Raw genomic sequence first — 20,646 nt, forward strand, 5'->3', positions numbered from 1 at the left:
ATCATAAGGGCCATGAGATTTTCAATAGAGCAGAACACTCTCACAACAAAGCCTGAATCAAGATTAGTATTATCTGGATCAGGGGTCAGTGAACTTTCCATACAGGACATACGGTCTCTGCAACAACTCATCTTTGCTGCAATAGTGCAAAAGCAGCCACAGATAATAGCAGAACAAACAAATGTAGCTGTTGCATAGAACTTTATGGACAATGAAATTTGAATTTCACCTAGTTTTCACATGACATGAAACAATACTCTACTTTTGATTTTGTTTTTCACCATTGAAAATTTCAAAACCATCCTTAGCTCATGGGCCATATAAAAAGAGGCAGCAGGAAAGACCTGAACTGAAGCATGAACCATAATTTGCCAATTGCTGATCTAAATCAAATATTCATAAATTTAAAAAAAAAAAACCTAACACAGAATATATCTTTTTTAGGACTTAAACAGTGGCTGTAGGTCATAATGTTTTAATAAAATACCTAGGATTCACAGTCACTTTTATATTGTAAGAAGTATAGAGAGGATTTACTTGAACTCATAGGCTCTGAAGTAGTGAGTAAGAATTAATGCTTAAGCTCAAGAATTTTTTAATCCATGTCTCTAGTAAGAATTAGTGAGGCTTAATTTAAGTACCATCCGGGAAAGAACACTTTTAAAAGCACTTACTAAATCTGGATCATAAGCAGTTAGGAGGAATGTCAGATATGACTTCAAATGCTTTGTGATTTTTAGAAAGTATAATTGAAATCTTCGATAGAACTTTGATTTGTTCTAATTTTTAAGCTGGAAATAGCCTGACACATGAATCTGAATGGGCATATGAAACATCTGTACACACCACTAAAAATTCAAAGACTGAAGTATGTTTTTACTTTGGGTGGTTCCTTAGCAATTGTTTTAACTGTTCCTCACCAAAAAAAATTTTTCTGAATTCTAATCTATGTTTTGCTGCAATTAATTACATAATAAATTAGCTTAATATCATCTCTAGTAGGAAAAAAAAAAGTTTCCCATTACTAACATTTATCTAATAAGAAAATTCCCCCAAATTTAGGTATGTCCTCACCTAACAAAGGATGCTCAGAAGTCAAATCTTCTCCTCTCCCCACAGTTATAGCTGCTGGAGACAACGTGGGTGGTGGTGGGGTTCTGTCCATCCGTACACATTCATCTGATTCTTCTGGCATTTCTTCTTCACATACATCTTCTACTTGATAAACCTGCAACAACAAACCACACTGCCTAAAAATGTTCCTAAAATATATTTAATAAGGCGTTTCTAGTTAAAAATAAATTCTAAATGTTTTTAAAATTGAAGAGCAAGACAAAATGACAATTTGATTGAAAGGAAAACTTTAAATTCATTCAAATGAAGTTTTTCATAATACTTGATGATTTCACTGAAAGCAAGTTGTGGATCTAGGCTAAAAATCACTAAGGTTTCCCAAAAGGTGATAAATCAAATCAGGATATATTTTTACATCTGTCAATTTTTTTTAAATGTTTTAATTTTACAGACTCAAATAACTATTTTGGAAATTTACTACTGTTTCTGTTAACTTCCAATTGTCATAAATCAAAATAGACACTAATATTTTTCACAAGCATGTTAAGTAATCTCCAAAATGACACATAATATATAAGAGAATGTACTGTCTAAAGGACTTCATCCCAGGCTCTTCTTCATTAAACTTATGTGAATTAAAAATTAAATTTTGAATGTAGTATCTTGAGTACCTATAAAAAAGGTATGTGATTACATCTTTTCTTTAATCTTCCGATCTACTCAAGTATCTAATAAAATTTTTAAGCTAATATAAATTAAACAGAAAATATCTGTCTTTGAAATAATACATACATACACACCCCATCCTAAATATTTGACATGTTATTTTTAGTTCTTTAATATTGTTCTATTCTTACAGAAGAAAGTTTTTATCTTTCACTTAACTACTTTGTTATAGTATGGTAAAGACAATACTTAAGAGGAAAACATGGACTTAAGAGCACTCTGAGAAGGAACTATATAACTAAAAATATCAAATTTCTTAATTGTTTTATTAAACTTAAGACTGAATTTTCAAAGTCCACTTGTAGAAATTGACACAGGTATTTTAATTTGTTGTCATTATTTAACCATTACTTTTGAAAGATGATACGTTACAAAAAAACAAAGTCATAAAGCAGTTCACCTCCCTTTTTATGTACAAAGCTTATTACTTAACTTTAAATAGTTATGAGGTTTTAAGATAACTTATCCAAACTGATTAGTATTTTCCCCCTCTTTTTTAACTGAAGTATAGTTGATTTACAATACTGTGTTAGTTTCAGGTGTACAGCAAGGTGATTCAGTTATACATATGTATTATATATATTCTTTTCAGATTCTTTTCCATTATTGGTTATTATAACATATTGTATATATGATTAATATTTCTAATAAATGTTAAAACAAAAACATCCCAACATTCACAAAAAAACTTTATGTGGTATCTTATATTGTATATAGTTTTTAATCAAAACTACTGAAAAAGTTTGATGATTTGAAATTAATATAAAAATGATCAAGATTTCTGAAAACCAGCATAAACCATGTATGATAAAAAGGACTATGAAGTTTCACCTACAAAGGCGTATCTAACAACACTGATAGAATTAAAAAAAAAAAAAAAAAAACCCAAAATCCCTAACTTTCCAAGCCTCTACTAAGAATAAAATATCTTTCCTTTCGCCTTTTTAAAAACTTCAAAATCTTACTGTTACTGATAATTCTGTATCAAAAATAACTTACAGAACTGTAATCTGAATCAGCTACTAAGGATGCAACATTTTAAAAAGTTACTTGCTCACAACCATGCATCTGGAAACCTGTTTCATAGAATTAAAAAAAAAAAAACCAAAAAAACCCTAACTTTCCAAGCCTCTGCTAAGAATAAAATAGCTTTCCTTTTGCCTTTTCAATAACTTCAAAATCTTAGTTACTGATAATTTTGTATCAAAAATAATTTATAGAACTGTAATCTGAATCAGCTACTAAGGATGCAACATTTTAAAGTTATTTGCTCACAACCCTGCATCTAGAAACCTGTTTCACCAAGAGAGTCCTTGCCTCATGTCTGGATCCTCAGGAGGGAGAGCAGTCGCTCATTGCTGTACAGTGCAGCAATGACAGCTGCTAGTATCTGTTCATGGAAGTTTTTTTAATGATGATAAAGTCCAATACAGGGAAAGGGATCCAAAAACAAAAATGTCCTAGGGGTTACAGAGGGGGGAGGAAAAAAGAAAAAAAGAAAAAAAACCTTCTAGTGAGGGGCATCTGCTGAAGCAGTGATTAATTTGGCAGAGTGGTGGGGATGCTGATTCAGAGGTAATTAGACAAGTGTGTTTTTATCAACCAGTTCAAAATCTATCTATGTAGCATTCTTTTACTAGATATTACTTTTCTTCCAAAGATCAGCATTTTTTCTTAAACTACTGAAACACCCTCTTAAGATTAATGCTGCCACAAGTTTTTCAAACACCTACTATAGTACCTTTTAAGGAATCAAAGTTTGATCATGCATAGTACTCTGATTTTTAAAAAATAATGAAAAAATTGTAAAGGATAAAAAGAGGCAAATACAAATAGACTCCAAAATAATCCATCAAAAAATACTATAAAATATACTTTTCATTCCTTATAGGTAAGCTTATTTATACATACTTTTTTTCTAAATTTCCCATGTAAAGGCAAAATAAGTTAATGAATAAAAAAAATAAACATCTGTCACAGACATCTGGCACCATCAGCATAAAAAATCTAAGCACAACAAACTAAAATATTGAATAAAAGCAAAGACGTGAAGATTTTGCTCATAAGATCATTTGGAAACTGCATATCACAATTTCTCTTTAGCTCATAACTACAGCTATTCTAGAACTTTCAGTGTGCCAAACTTACCTCAGTAAAATAATTAGCTCCATCTGTCTCCCTTTTCTAAATTGTGGAACATTTATTAGTAATCAATTATGAACTCTCACCAAATCTTACTTATGATACTCAGATGTCAACTAAAAAATCTTAGTTTTATAAATACATCCTTTAAAAAACATACTGGTTTTACTTTGATAATTCACATTTATTTTTGAAAATTTCACATTTCTTAAGAAGTAGTATTTTTCTACTTTTAAATACTTGAAACCAGGAAATTGTGAAGGAATGTATAATTTGTGAAGAAATATGATGATTAAAAAAACAGATTTGATTAAAGGTAAAAAAGAAAAATACAGCAATTTAATAAATAGGCTATAGTCCTCAAAGGTAAAAGATAAGAAAGATAACATGGAACATCTATAGGAAGTATGATCATATCAGTGATAGCAGAGAAAGTTTTTTTTTTGTGGGAAAAAAAAAAAAAATCCCAAAATGAGACAACAAATTAAAAGAAAAACTTTGAGAGGAAGGCAGGAAGTAACAAGAACTGAAATATTTTTAGCTTTTTAAATGTTATTATGTTTTTGATATTTCTATCCCAAACATACTCCTCTACGGTTTGCCCTAACAAAAACAATTAGAAAAATATAGAGAAATTTCAGATTTTACTTGTTAAAAACCAATTTATCGAACTAGAAAATGAGAATATAAAATCAAATTAAATATGATTTCTATGAAGGTACTGTTCACTTTGAATCCTGTGTTTTTATAATAACCATAGTAAACTCTTCAAAAATCCATTAAAAGAAAACATAGACATAATTGAAATACAAACATTTCTAGATGTGAATTATTTTTCATCAAGTTCTGTTTTTAATAAAAGTGAGTAGGAAGTAGAATTCAATCTCTTCATGCCTATTAAGATCAGTCAGAATGACAAGAATAAAGAATCTGTAAATCTGCATCCCTGGAACCAAAATGTTTCCCATTAAGGAATAGACAGACTTTGAAACTCCTTTCCTTTCTAAGCTAATGGTCATTAGGCCCTTAAGTGATAAAATCTCTTTAGTGGGGTTTGATATAAAACTTCCTTTGGGCAGACTGTTTTTTCCTCAGTTACATAATAATTATGAATTTGATCATTCTAATGAACATTCAGAGACCTTATTTCAATTTGTATTGTAAATTCTTTTATAAATTTTAAAAGTCATTTATAGAATGTTTAAAAGAAAATAATTTTTCAGGTTAATTTTGCTTTCTAGGCAATATGTACCATTTTTAGAAGTTTATTTTGATAAATTTCACCACAATCTCAACTATTCAAAACTTTTACTCCTCCCAGTAGACTTTTTCAGCCTCAGTATTCAGTTCATCCACTGAGATTTTCTTAGCTTCTTAAATGAGAAATATTTTAAGTCTATGTTCTCCTTTAGCAGAAATTAAAAAATCAGTTTAATAATCTTAAAAGATGGCCTTCAGTTAATGTTTTTTGCGAAGTTGAATTATTCCCTAGACTGTTTCTTATAAAATTTTAATTACAAAATATAATTTTACTGGAAAATGACATCATACAAGCATACCTCCACTGTGAAACAAAGCCCTTAAAAGCCTAGAAGTTCAGAATGCACACAACCAAAAAGGTTAGCTAGATAAACCATACGTTTAAGAACATACAAGCCAACAGAAGGGATCTATGAAGGATAATCACCTTAAGAGAAAAAACTTTGTGCAGATGACACTGGTTCAAATGCATTCCCTTGGGGAAAAAAAATCAACTCTGTAAAGATAGCAGATGGATTTGTTTAAATAGTAATAAAATTAACGAGGGACTTTTAATAACCATCACAAATTATCAAGCATGCAACCATACTACAACAAACGGCATTTTTTTGTGTGCGTGCCCATACAGCATGTTTGTCAGACACTGACAGATGGAAATTCCAAGCTTTTTAAATTCATAGGCATTTAGATCTAGCAATAAAACATAATGTGGGAGAAAATCATTTTTACTTTCAGTTCAGCAAGAAAGTCAAAGAGCTTCCAAGGGCTTACCACTGGTGGATCAACAGGTGCTGGTGGTTGTACTTGTAGGTTTACCGCAACAGTCTGTGGAGGAGGAAGAGTCTGAAATGGCAACTGGACCAAAGCTTCTGCAGCTGGAAGCTCCTCTTCTGACACCAAAGCATTCTGCACCAAAACCTGGCCCTGGGATAGAATTTCAGGCTGCACTTGTAAAGACTGCATAGACTGCAAGGGCAGTGATGGAATCTGAGCAGGAGGAGATGTCGACATCTGTGGAGGGGTTGCAATCGGGATTGGAGAAGACTGCAGGGTTGAATACTGCTGGTGTGATGTTGGAGAAACAATCTGCTGACCTGGGGACACCAAGGCAGACTGCTGAACTGGGCCAATGTGTACAACAGGGGAAGCTGGAAGTGGAAGATGGGACGGAAGATTCAGCTGTGCTGTAGGTTGCACCTGATTAGCAGGTGGCTGCTGCAAGTTTGACCCTGGCTGGAGAGCTGATGACACAAGAGGATGTGGCTGAATAAGTGCTTGTGGGTGAATAATTATAGTAGGAGACTGACTTGGTGAATGGGGTGGTGGGGGAGACACCACTACAGACTGCTGTGCTGACTGTGACTGGCTGGGAGACATTGTTAAGGGAGGGGGATGACTCTGAATTGGTGAGCAGTGCTGTGACTGGGCACTGCTGGGAGCTGGAGGAAGGCCATGGTTTTGGAGTGGTATACAGTGCTGAGATGGGGGTGGGTCTTGAGTTGGATTCTGAAGTGTGATTGGCTGAATTTGCTGTTGCTGCTGCTGTAGTATCAGCTGATGATGGGAAACTTTGGGAGGTGGTGAATGAAGAGGAATCTGCTGATGTTTTATTAGAGGATGAGGCTGAATTGGAGGATATGAAGCTGTGAGAGAAAAAAACGACAATTAGTATTTATTTCAAAAATACCATCATATAAATTTTAAAATAAATCTAAAGGAGGAAAGATTTCACATCAGAAGGTCATAATCATCAGAAACCAATTACAAGTCTTCCCAACAAGAGTGACTTGAAAATGTAACGACAAACAACTTTTCCTTGGAAAACTACATAATTTCATAAAATACTGTGATAAGTTCCAAAAGAAATTTGCCTCAAACAATTGATTCATACATGATTTATTCTTACTAAATTTTATAGGTCACCAGAATATTTCCATTAACTTTTAACAAAGTTTATCCACTTGAATTCCTTCTCTGGGAAGAAGAGGAATACAACTGAACAAGTATAATACACATAAAGATAACTTCAAAATCATAAAACAAAGGTCCCATCCTTTCTAATTCATGTCTAAAAAATCTTCCAACTAACAGTAAAAGTAATTACTGATAAAGCTTCCCAAATAAGTTTCCAAATTTGAACCAAGATAAACAGTTGGTATTATTTGACCCAGAAGAGAAAATGTTTTGTATAAAAGTTAATTCAGTTAAGCAAAATATATGTGTGAATCCTACAGCACGGTTAAATAATCACAGTAACTACAAAATGAAATTTCAATGGCCATTCCAAATCTAGGAGAGCACTAGTTTCGTTTGCAGAGAGAATGAGGCAATCAGAAGTCCATGCTGTCTAAATAAAGGATCTTGTTTTACTTGGCCTCCCACCCCTGCCCCACCACATTCCCCCGCCCACAAAACCCTACAGTAATCTCTAAGTGATAGTATCAGTTTTCTCCATAGGGGAGCCACTCAATAGGAAAAAATAAATATAAGAATTAGCAAAATCAGTAACAAGCAGTTTCGCCATCATTATGCCTCTTCTACATACTGCATATGATTACACAGAGGGAATGCTGGAGAAATCCTAAGTAAGAATGGAAACTGGGTTCACTAGAAGATAAACTGGAAAGATTGCTTAATATTCATATCATGTAACAATTACCACATTTAAAACAGATCTCAGGACAGGCCAATTTTTTTCCTTAATCTCAAAAAGTTAAGATAAAGACTGTAACGCCTTGTATCTATTTTTATATTCAACTACATTTGTGACAAAGACCTTATCAAAACTTCTAACAACTCTTTTTTAACCTTTTTGTGTTTGGTTGGTTATTATTTAGAATTCCAGAGATACTTTAAGGAAATTAGCATCTGATTAAATAACATCTTAAGAAAGTGGCATTTAAAGGTTCAAATATCCACCAAAAAAAAGGAAATCGGACCTAAAATTTCAGCTAACAAAATAATTTTCATATAACTAGACTAGCACTTTAAACTAAAAGTGAAAATTTTACATCAGCACGTTATAAATGTGTTGATAAAGACTCTATATTACAGAGTATTCAATAAAATCTTGCATTTCTATAGAGTACCTTTCCACCAAGGGGCTAAGCTTAAGATGCCTTCACATCTCTCTCCTTTGCACTCACAAAATGCCTATGGAGTAGGTAGTATTATTCCCCTTCTACAGATAAGGAAATAGAGGTTTTGCAAGCATAACAGCAAAGGCCCACTTTAATTCAATCTTTAAGTTATAATTAAAATTCAACCATATTCTTGAAGTACACTGGAGATTATATTCACGGGAATAAAAAGACTTTCTGTGCTGCAGCAAGTAAGCAATCTTTGCTTACATTCTAGAGCTGGTAATCCAATAAAGTAAGTCTATCCTTTCACCTAAATAAAATTTTTGTTGAGAAATTAAAATGAATCTATCTGTTTTATATTAGTCCAGAAGTCCCACTGACAAGCACATACACTACAGAATAATTGTGAGGACATCTGAAACAATACTCCTGTATAAGAAAAGCCCTAGTGCTTTGGAGAATCATATGATGTCAGTTAATTTCTCTGATTTTAACAAACATTTCATTGTCAGGGTGGCCTTTTAACTGGAGAATTAATGATTGGCATCATCTCTCGTATATGTAGTAGTTTTTATTTAATTATTGTCAATAATTAAATATATTATTGTAAATAATTATATTATTTCATTGTAGTAGTTACTACAACCCTATGAGGTAGATAGGATACTATACTAATCCAGTATATTTCAGGTGAAGAAACTTAAAGAGTATTTAAGTGACTTGTCTGAAATCACCTGGTTATTGAGAGGTAGTGCTAGGTGTAAAAGAACACATAACCCTAGCCACCTCTGGGTTCCTATTGAGGTCTGAACGTTTATGTCCCCAGATTCATATGTTGAAGCCCTAACCCTTAATGTGACTGTATTTGCTAATGGGGCCTCCATGGAAGTAATTAAGGTAAACCGAGGTCAGAAGGGTGAGGCCTTGACCCAGCAGGATTAGTGACCTTATGAGAAGAGACACCAAAGAGCTCACTATCCTCTCTTCTCCTTGCATTCAGATGAAAGACCATGTAAGGACACAGCAAGAAGGCAGCCATCTGCAAGCCAGGAAGAGAGAGCTCTCACCAAAAATCAAATACTGTCAGTTCTTGATCCTGGGCTTTCCATCCTCCAGAACTGTGAGAAAATGTAGTTTTTGTTGTCAAAGCTACTCAGAATATGGCATTTTTTATGGCAGCCTAAGCAGACTAATCAGCTTCTCACTCTATATTGAGTTAACGTCTGCAAAAAATGGTACATGCTTTTTCCAATGAGATTAATTTCATAAAAGCTCTAAAAACTGCTATAAGAAAACTCGAGCTCTAATGTAATTCATAACTTCCAGACATTTGGTTAACGTCTAGCTTTATTTTAAATATTAAAAACAGAATTATTAAATACCATGTGAGAATTCCACCAAGAAGAAATGATGAAGAAAACCAAAATGATTTTAGCACCTTAGAAATACACCTAAGGAAATAATAATCATGTCCATTATAATAATTATTAGACTGTACTACATTAGAACACAAGTAGATATTTTTTTTTAGTTTGAAAGTAACCTGTAGAAGCAAGCATTTTTATAATCAAAGAAAAGACCAAATTACCAATTCAAGAATCTCAAAAAAAAAAATCTTAACTTTAGGCTAACTTCCCACCAACAAGAGAAGAAAAACTCCTTGTTTTCTGGAAAAATATAACTGCTGCCCTGCCAGAAGATATAAATTGCTTTGACTAACTTCAGTGTAAGACCTGAATGAATTTAAAAGTTCAGTAATTGCAAAGGTTTATGTGGCTTAGGGTATTCCATTTGGTTTTGTTTCTAATCAACACCACCACAGAAAACTGGAGTTTGGTTAATACACATTAAGATCTGAATCCGGAATTCCAATTGTCCTGAGACTCTGCTGGTTTTCTCCTTCATACCTACATAAAATAGTGGCCATCAGAGGAAGGCAACTTTAAGGATATTATCACACTATCAATAAAAGAGGGAAGAGTAAGTGTCAATTTAGGACCCAATATTGAGAGTTCAGGGGGACTCAAAGTCTAAAAGTAGATCTCCTTGCTTGAATAACCCTGAAAGAGTTCCTACCTTTTCTCTTTGGAAGGAAATCTACCTATCCGCCATCATAATTTGTTAAAACTATAGAAATCACTAGAAATTGTCCCCTGAGCAGTCATTCCAAGAACAGTGGGTCACTGCTCCTCCACAGTGACTCCTCCTATCAACACTGACCAGAGGCTGGTTTGAGGCTAAGAATGCTCTGGACAATACAGTACAAAAATCCTGTTAACAAGCCATACAGCTAGCAGGACCTGGCACACAAATATTTATAAAAAAGCATTCACATCTAACCATATTCTGAATTAATTTATTAATTTGTAACAAAGCTTACACTTAGCTAAGATTCAGATTTAAGAATTCTAAGCAGTGATAATCAGTACAAATGGAAAAAAATTGTGCTATAACTTGCAAAATTCAAATGGAAAAAAAATCAACTATTAATCCAACAAATACTTACTGTCTACCTATTATAGATGTAAGTACACATAAGGCACAACTTGGTGTTGTCAAGATAAAAGGGTGAAAAAGTGAGTATGAAAAAGAATTAAAAGATTTAATCAATGTAAAGTCCCTGACATGTAAGTGCTACATACTACTATCCTACCCTCAAAGAGTTTAGTTACTGCCTAGTAGAAAAGCTATGATCAGTAAGTATATAAATAATTATAAAAGAAACAATACCATAAAGAAGCATAAAAATGCTAATACAAGTGTTGGGCGATACAGAGAATGTTGGCAATATTAGCAGAGAGGAAATATGAAGAGAAACAGGTTTAGATGGAGAATAAACAAACTTCAGTAGTGTAAAATGAATCTTTAAAAAGTAATACATAATTATATAAGGATAGAAAGAAGATGCTTACCTGATGAGGTTGGAACAAAGGAAGTTTGTTTTTTTTTAATGTAACATGTGAGGTATCTAGCTCATTACACGACACACACACACACACACTTTCAATAAACAGTAGTTATACTGATATAAAAATGTATGCAGATATATTAAAAAACAGGAGTGGTCTAAGCATGCTTGAGAAGCAAAGAAAAGGATCCAACATGAGGGAAACAAAAGATGCTATTAACAACTATGAAAGAAGGTCAAGATGCTATAGTAACTATGAGAGAACATCAGGAGCCAGGAAAAAAGATGCAGTCAGTGACATAAGGAAACAGTGCTAACTTTAAAGAAGAAAGCAGGTAATTCCTTATTTTTTTTAGAAGTGAAGGAAGCTCAACACTGAGAAATTCTGAGATGAACAGAAGAGATGGTAAGGAAACTCATTCTGCACAGCCCCAGTATTTTCAGCATGAGACCCCTAGGAAGCAAGATTATTTGTAAATGGCAGAGGGATTCAAAGGTTGATGAGAATGAGAACAACTTAGCTGATTCCCTGACAGCGTCCTCTCAGAAATGAAATCAAAGGTGGAAAAAAAGCAACATGGTAAGGAAAATAAGCATAATCCTTACTTTTGGAAAGTGATAAATTCGTCCCACTAATAACAACGTTAAAGAAAAATATACACTTGCTTTTTAAAAAAACTTTTAATTCTGTTCCACTAAAGCATATTAAATAAACCACAGGCAAAAAAATTTTTAAAGCTACAAGGTTTTATCGATATAACAGGAAACCAGCACATAATGAAGATGTTAATTAAATGTCAACTGACCAAAAAAATCTATTTTACTATCACAATTTGTTTTCGCTAGTAGGCTCTTTTGTCTTTTTTCAAGCTACAATATTAAATGTTCTTATTTTTAATTTATAAAATTCATTTTTTAAGTGTTTTAAAAGTATTCCTGTTCAAGTAATGGACATCTTTTGTTTTGCTCTGCCTGCTAAGAAAATGAGTAATACAACTATTTTCAACAAAACCTTTATCCCACCTGGTGCTATTAACTGGTGAATACTTGACGTCCGGGTGACAGCTGTGCTTCGTGATTCCAGACTTGGACTTTCTCCTTTCTTATTACTTTCTGGAGAAGGATCTCGTTGGCTGATTTTAGAACTGGTCACTGTTGTTTTGTTATGACAAATTGTCAATGACTGAGTTTGACTAGTGCTTTTTGGTGGACCATTCTGTGAGCTAGATAATACACCCAACTTCTGGCTGCGTAACGTTAAATTCTGAACCTAAGAACCACATAAAAAAAATAAGGATGAAATAGATGCCATTAATTGATGTAGTAATCACTACCATTATAACAACAATGACAACACATTTATATTATGCTCTTCATACATAAAGGTCTAAGCACTTGAAACAACCAATTAATCCTGAAGGAAAGGAGAGTTATTATTTTAAGTAATCATACCTTAAACACTGTGGCAATTTTTTTAAAAAGACGTTAAGGGAAAGAGAATCATTAAGAAGTAAATGAAAACAGAATATACATATAAAAACAAATAAACTATGAATATGAGGAAATTACTCTGCAACATACAGCACTTTGAAGTTACCAGGTCAGAGAAAGCTAAGAAGGAGAAAGAGGAAGAGCATCCCAGGCAAAGGGGAAAACCTGAGCAAAGCCACAGAGGCGGGAGAGCCCAGGGTGTGGAGGGAAGAAAGAGCACTTCCCGCACCTTCACTGAGTTCTCCATGCCAGGACTGTGAAACATTTTTAGGTTACAAGTACCTCATGAACTTGTGAGAAATTACTACACACAATTAGGAGAGTGTGGATACAATATTGCTGCCTTAATAACGACGAGATAGATTTTTTTTTAAAAGTTACCAGCTCTACAGATATTGTAAGGGAACACTAATCTCCTGAGTAAGAAAACTAATTCACGAAATCACCTACCCCACTGTGATAATTAAGAAAAGCATTTCCCATTAACTAACTTTAAAAAGTTAATGAGATTTTGTTGTGGTGGTTATGAAACATTTGCGTTTGAGAACTAGGTCTGAACTAAAAAACTGTGCACGGCCTTGGAAACGGTTCACGTGATGGCTCCTGTCCACATCAGGGCTATTCTAAATACACTGTCAGTCTGGATGGTGGAAAGGATCATCCCAATTACTCTCACCTGAGGTTTATAACATTTTCAAAAATGCCTCTCCAGTAGCTGCCTAACCTTTAGCCTCTCTGGAATGAATGCACCAAATACATTTATGCTAGCACTGGCCTTGGGAGGGAAACTGAAGTAAAAGAGATTCTAAAGTGACAAGTATATTGCTACTTTATGAATGTTCTTCAGTTCCATGTGTGTTCTGTCTCTACAATCGTATCATTAACTGATGCTCTATACTTTCTCTTAAGTGCCAATGGAGTGTTCAGCCAACAGCAGATGCTAAACAAATGTTTACTTCAGGGCAGTGGAGGTTTTAATCAGTTCTATTCTAAGCTACTGAAAGAATTTTCTAAGTGAAGCCATATGGAGCATCTTCTCTGATTTTTGTCAAATATTTCATGGCAGTATAAATGGACTAACTACTGCTGTATTATTGAGATTTAATGCAAAAATAAAATATGCTAAAATCTAGATTTCTCAGCTTGCCACTCAAAGCCTTCCATACCCAAGGCCCAAACTGCAACAAGCTCCCTTTTCCACTACTCTAGTCCACAATCCTCATATTCTAGCCAGACTGTCCTGCTCACCCTTTTCCAAACATGCCTGCGCTTCTTTCATTTAGAGCCCTTGCTCCAATTCCTCTTGCCTAAAATGCCATACCTTCTTCAACACTGTCTCCTAAGCCCAACACATTGCTCAAGACCAGTAAAAATTCTATTCTCCTGAAGAAACCTCCCCAAAGCCCCTGGTTAGAAATAATTTCTCCTCCACTCTATGCTTTTCCCACAGAACTTGGATCATACTAACCTATACCACTGACAAACCTCTAGTTTGTTTTAGAATTACTACTGTCTGCGCTTGTGGAATACTGGGACTCTAGCTGGCAGGCCCTCATCTCTGACATTCATGTCTGTACTCCCTGCAGTTCTGGTGGCAGACATAACAGAAACCACACAAGACTGAGGTATTCTCCTATATCTGATTCTGAAATATGTGTTACATGGCTTTTGTTGCTGCTGTTAAGTATTTCATTCTATTCACAGTTTTTCAGGCTAACATTAAAGTCTGTTCACGTTTAACCAAAAAATCTCAACAAATGTCTAGCAGAGGCATATTATCATCTCACAGAAAGCATGAGAAAAACAGCATAATTTGTTTTTAATGGAAGTACTGAGGATGGAACCAGGACCTCCTGCATGCTAGGCATGCATTCTTCCACTGAGCTATACCCACCCCCACCTAAAAAAAAACAGTATAAAATTTAACATCTCCCAAAAATAATGTATAAAGTGGACCACATAATAATGATAAGCAAAGGCTGAATTATAATCTGAGTAACTTAAAAATTTCCTTCAAAGCATATTCACAGCAAATGAAGATTTGACACAATGAACCCTTAAACCTGCAGCAGTCCATTTCTCCAGAATAATATAGTTTTTTCTAATTTTCCTTTTGTTTTCTGGAATTCTGAAAGAAAATGTATGTGTGTATATTATACACTACATATTATATGAATAGATACATTTTAGAATATGACTTTACTATATATGGTCATCTTGGCTTCAATATTTATAATAAATTTCAAGCATGTAAACTATACTCCTAAAGTATATATACACAGTTAATTTACCTGTTAATAGAAACAACACAGGTTCAGATTTCCTTGACAGAGCTTCACTTTTGAAAAGAATCTATCTTTTCTAAGATAAAGAACATTATCGCATTCAATGTCCAACCTTAATTTCATCTGAACTTTTCCTATGATCAATTTGTGGAAACATTCTGGCTTTTGTAAAAGTCTAGATTTCACATGAAATTTTTTTTTAATTTCATTTTTATGTACCAAATAATCTCACATCAATTATTTAATTTGTATGTAACAAATCATGTGTGAATTATCGTAGCATCCCTTGTTTGCAGATGAGAAAATTAAGAGTTAATGTCACATTGCTGGTGGTAGAACTCAATTTCTAGCTTTTAAATCTAAAAGGTTGTTTTCTCCTCAATTCTAAAGGCATTCCCCAGATACCCTTGGTAAGATTTCATACTTTTCTACAACATACTTTTAGTCTTAGCATATCTTCCTGAAAGTTAGATTTTTTTTTTTTTCATGGTAGGAAGAAGAGATGAAGCATTTAAAATAGTAAATAAGGGTAAGATATTCCAAATTTCTCTTTTTTGACAATATGTTATAAACTTTAACAGTAAGGAAAAATCAACAGTTATATTGACTTTTGTCAGTTAAAGAGTATTAAAATAAAACTTCAACTTGTTATTTCTCAATTACAAACAAATTGTTTTGAAAACTTTAAGTATCTATTTAAAAGTTAACAAAGCGGAGCACAGATTTTTCAAAACTAAAGCCTTGAACTCGAAGAAAGTTACCACTGGAATATTCAAAGTATTAGCATGACCCACCACTGCCAGCCTCAGTCAAGGCCATTTCTAAAGCACAGCAAGAAAAACCATTAATACAGAAGTTCCTAAAGATCAATCCATCCTTCTAGTTCCTCAAAGTCTATCCTTGAATAAAGTCAGATCATCACAGAGCCACATACCTGTACACATCAAACTGGACCCCAAAGAGCACTTCTACAAATTACTTTGACTATGCTCACATTAAAGATGCTATTAAAGACAATGTAAGATGTTTTCTCCATGAAAGCCCACAAGACAGACTGTGCTCTAGAGAGCTTATTATTTGTATTTTCCTAATAACTGGTTTATTTTACCTTGGAAACTGCAAATCCTTTAAATGGTTGCGTTTCTCTCTTGACTATTAGCTACTGAAAGCTTAAGAACCAAATTCGTGACTCATCTTTAGACAGTGCATAACAAAAATAGTCATTAGTGGCATGTCATATCTTATGTGCCAGGCACTATGCTAAATGCTTTATGATCACCATCTCATTTATTCCTTATAACAACTCTGAGCTAGTACTTGCAGTTTACTTGTAAACCAATTAAAATCTTAGTTGGAACAAAGTAAAAAATAAATAAAAAATAAAATTTAAAATATTCTGGAAGTTGATAATTGTCTAGCTCTATTAGGTTTTATTAAAAAAATAACAAAAAAACAAAAAAACCAAGAGGATCATTACATTAACAAATTCGTTCCATAAAGAGATATAAAAGTTGAGAGCTGAAAAAATCTTAAAGTTAACAAAAACCAAAGGTCTCATTTTGTAAATATGGAAACCAAAATCCAAAGTTAAGGAACTGTAGAGGGTCAGAGAACACATTAGAAAAAGCTTGAGTTTAAATGATCACCAACTTTATATGCTGATATATGAAAACTGGTATTTATTATTAAATAAAATAATAAAGGTGTTCCATGAAAAGTACCAAAGAATATTGTTGCTATCTTATTTTTTTGTTTTTGCCAGATGACTAAGATTATTAAATTAAAAATATGAAGCCAAGGGTGACCCTGACATATATCAATTTCTGCCATACGCAATCTAAAACATTAACCACAGAAAAATACCAAAAGGGTCTCAAAGTAATATTCTACTCAGCTGCTTTAATTTAAAATTTACTCAATTTAATTCATTTTTATCTGCTTTACTGAGGTGTAACTTACATACAATGAAATGAATAAGCCAGTTCAGTGAGTTTTGAAACATGTTTACACCATGTTACCACCACCCCAATCAAGATATAGAACATTTCCATCACTTATTACCCTTCCCAGTCAATCTCCCCCTCCTTCTGCCCAGGTATCACAAATCCAATTTCTTTTCACTATAGATTAGTTTGCATGTTCTGGAATTTCATATAAATGGAGTCACAGAGTATGTACTCTCTGACAATTGGCTTCTTTTACTAATTGTAACGTTTCTAAGACACATCAGTTGTTTGTTCTTTTTTATTTCTGAGTAATATTCTACAATTTGTTTATCCATTCACCAGCTAAAGGACACTGGTTATTTCCAGCTTGGGGCTATTCTGAACAAGCATTCATTTACATGTCTTTATGTAGATACATGTTTTCAAATCTCTCAGGGTAAACAAGTGGAACTGCTGGGTCACATGTTAAGCATGTTTAACCTTACAGGAAAATTGTTTTTCAAAGTGGTTGTACTATTTTATACACTTTCCCCAGCAATGTATTATGGTATGGTTGCTCCACACTCTTGCCAACATGTGGAATTTTCATTATCCTTCATTTCAGCCATTCTAAGTGTGTAGTGATACTCTTTGTGGTTTTGATTTTCATTTCTATAAAGATTAATGATGTTGAGCATTTCTTCGTGTGCTTATTGGCCTTTTGTATATCTTTTTTCTGTGAAGTGTTCAAGTCTTTTGCCCATTTTTAATTAAACTGTTCATGATCTTATTAGTGAGTTGTAAACCTACTTTGTATACTCTGGATACAAGCCCTTTGTCAGAAATATGTGTTGTGAACATTTTCTCTCAGTCTGTGGCCTGCCTCTTTGTTTTCATAGCAATGTCTTTTGAAGAACAGTTTTTAATTTTGAAAAAGTCCAAGTTATCATTATTTTCTTTTATGGTTAATGCTTTTTGTGTCCTATCTGAGAAAGCTTTGCCAATCCCAGAGTTATAAAGCTATTCTCTGTTTTCTGCTAGAGGTTTTATAGTTTGGGTCCATATCTTTAGGTCTACATTCAACTTCTAGTTTATTCTTGTGAATGGTGGATAGAGAAAGTTAAGGTTCCTTTTTTCCATTATACCAAACAAAGTACAAACAAAAACTTGGGTAATGTTCTACTCAATTTTTAAAATTTGAAATCTACCCAATTCATTTTTAAACTTAAAATCCATCTTGACTTGGTTATTACATAACTGCCTGCAAAGGAATGTGAAGAATAATACATCCTACATAATAAAAGAAATAAATCTGCTTTATAGTAAAACTAAACATCATGTCATACCAAAAATGTGTTAACTTTCACTAATGTCAAATAACCTAAATATCCGTATTTAATGGTATTTCAATTTCTACAGAACCATAAAACTTTCTTAAAGTTCTCACGGTATTAAATTTTAATCTGTATTGTGTGACAAAGAGCACTGAAACCATCAGCAACTTAAACACAAATGTAGGTTTATCTTTAACCTCCAGGTCCAGACCGTAAGTACTACAGTATGAAGCTAGACAAGCTCACCTGAGTAGCTGCAGACTGACAGGAAGATGACGATGACGACGAGACAACAGGAATGTCAGACTGTACAGCAGCCACAGTGGTAGCGGGTGTGAAAATCAGCTGTACAGACAGAAAAACCAAAAAAATACCCTAAGACAAAAGAACATGTCCCACACAAAATGTATAGCAGGCAAGAGAGACTGAAATTTGTGACAGAAAGACAATGCAGTTTAGGACTGTCTCCTAAGCAAAAGGTTCTACATGACAGAGAAGTTTCTGATAATAGAGAACTCAAAAAAAAAAAAAAAAATCATAAACATTTCTGAAACAGCTCGTGATTCTGATGAGTAGAAAAATAAATCAGTGCTCAAAAAAAAAATGTATTTTGGTAATATGAAATCTTCATACCAAAGTTTGCCCCAAATAAGCTATTAAACTCTTCCCAGCTTAAAACTACTGTGGAAGGATTCATAAAATGGACATTATAATGGGCAACCATAGTCACTACTCTTGAATGCAAATTAAATTTCAGTGAGAAACATGAAAAGAAACAGCAAAAAGTTTTTTCAGTCCTCTCTACCCCAAAGGATAACAATGCCGCATACTACGCTATAGTATTTCATTCAGCTACACAGAATCCATAGCACAAACATAGGTCTACCTCTTGATTTTAAAACTATTTCTAAAGAAATATTCATTGTAAATGTAAATGCCACAACATGTCAAAATTCAAAACAAAACAGCCTGCAAAAAAGTTTCACAACAAAGAAAGAAAGAAAGAAAGGTAGGTAAGACAAGACATACTTATCACCACCTCTTTTCAAATGTCTTTTCCAATACTGAAACAGAATGCCATTAATTTAAAAGATAATACAATCCACTCAGATTATCCAATCCAATTTAGTAAATTTAAGAGTTGTTTCAAAGAATGTGTAAATGTTCTATTTCAGTATTCCATCAAGATTATTCAGTTCCTCAAAAACCATTTCTGTTTAAATTAAAATTACCAATTAAGGGATCTTTTGAACTTCAGTTCTTTGTATACTAAATTTAAGTGAATTAAAAAACAAAGTATAACTTTCACAAGAAGGTAATTTCCAGTACAAACAGCTGAAAGCACTAAACCTAAAAAGATGTTCTATTTTGCTTGAATCATGTGAAATTACCAGATTTAGAGGTGACAAATGGTCAAATAGCAACCATTTCAAATGGTTCAGCCAATTTTTGAAGCACATTATTAATCAAATAAGATCTAATGGGGGAAAAAAATCAGAAATATGATAATGTCTACTGAATAATCTGTAAATAAAAGGCAGACCGTATCATTGTTTCCTGTTAGTATTATGATGGGCAATTTTCTTTCCAATTTTAATGGAGAACTGGGGATCCAGATATATACTCAGTTTATTGAACAAAAAAGAATATAAATAAATAAATATAAATATAAATATAAATATATAAATATAAATATAAATATAAATATATATATATATATATATATATATATATATATATATATATATGTGTATCAGGGAAAAAGCACTTCTCTAGCTACCTGCAAAGACATCAAATAAAGTAAATGTCAACCAATTTCTACATTCCTTAAAGAAGTCTAGCAGGGAAATTAGGTAATCAATGGGTACTCAAATATAGAATAGCCAAACTAACATTCCTGTATTAACAAAAGATCAAAGTGAGCACAAGAACTTAAATCACTTTGCAGAATTTAAGATGGAAATAACCAAAGCTGAGGCTCATCTGGTGAATTATCAGGAACTCCAAGCCAGATTTCTGCAGAACCCACAATATAAATTCTAATTTATGCTTAACAATCAAGTTTTTAACATTTCTAACCATTTCACAAATCTAAGACATCAAAGATATACAGTGATTTCAGGATCACTGTAAGTACCAATTTTAACTGTAAGATGCCACCAATTATAAAACGCATCTCAGGTTCAGATGTGTTAAAATAGGAAAACAGGTTTGAAATCAATGAAATTTGATATTAAAAAATACTCACTCCTATGTTACAGAATCTATTAGTTTCCCAATGTTGCTAATTACTGTTTGATATACCAAGAAGGTCTACTGACTAAAAGAAATTTTCATGACAAAATGTACAAGAGCTAAGCACACACAAAAAAGTTTGTTAAACATTTCTTAAAGATTAAAAATGCCTCTTACTGCATC

The 20,646-nt window shown here is 33.1% G+C and overlaps 1 protein-coding gene across 12 annotated transcripts in view; it reads right to left on the reverse strand.

The window, feature by feature from the left end:
* Positions 1–20,646, reverse strand: part of PHC3 (polyhomeotic homolog 3) — a 71,951-nt gene that overhangs the window by 28,531 nt on the left and 22,774 nt on the right. For 7 of the 12 annotated variants that reach the window (XR_010383416.1, XM_031450996.2, XM_031450964.2 and 4 more), the window contains 5 exons: positions 18,475–18,573; positions 12,217–12,463; positions 5,974–6,845; positions 5,630–5,677; positions 1,075–1,228 (listed from right to left, as the gene is read on the reverse strand). Coding sequence is in view for 11 of the 12 variants with exons in the window: in XM_031450996.2 (XP_031306856.1) it covers positions 1,075–1,228; positions 5,630–5,677; positions 5,974–6,845; positions 12,217–12,463; positions 18,475–18,573 (1,420 nt within the window). In the remaining variant the exon portion in view is untranslated. The remainder of the gene's footprint in view (positions 1–1,074; positions 1,229–5,629; positions 5,678–5,973; positions 6,846–12,216; positions 12,464–18,474; positions 18,574–20,646) is intronic. The other 5 variants (XM_031451002.2, XM_064492676.1, XM_010976306.3 and 2 more) reach the window with 3 other exon arrangements.

This window comes from Camelus dromedarius, chromosome 2, assembly GCF_036321535.1.
Source record: "Camelus dromedarius isolate mCamDro1 chromosome 2, mCamDro1.pat, whole genome shotgun sequence".
NCBI lineage: Eukaryota > Metazoa > Chordata > Mammalia > Artiodactyla > Camelidae > Camelus > Camelus dromedarius.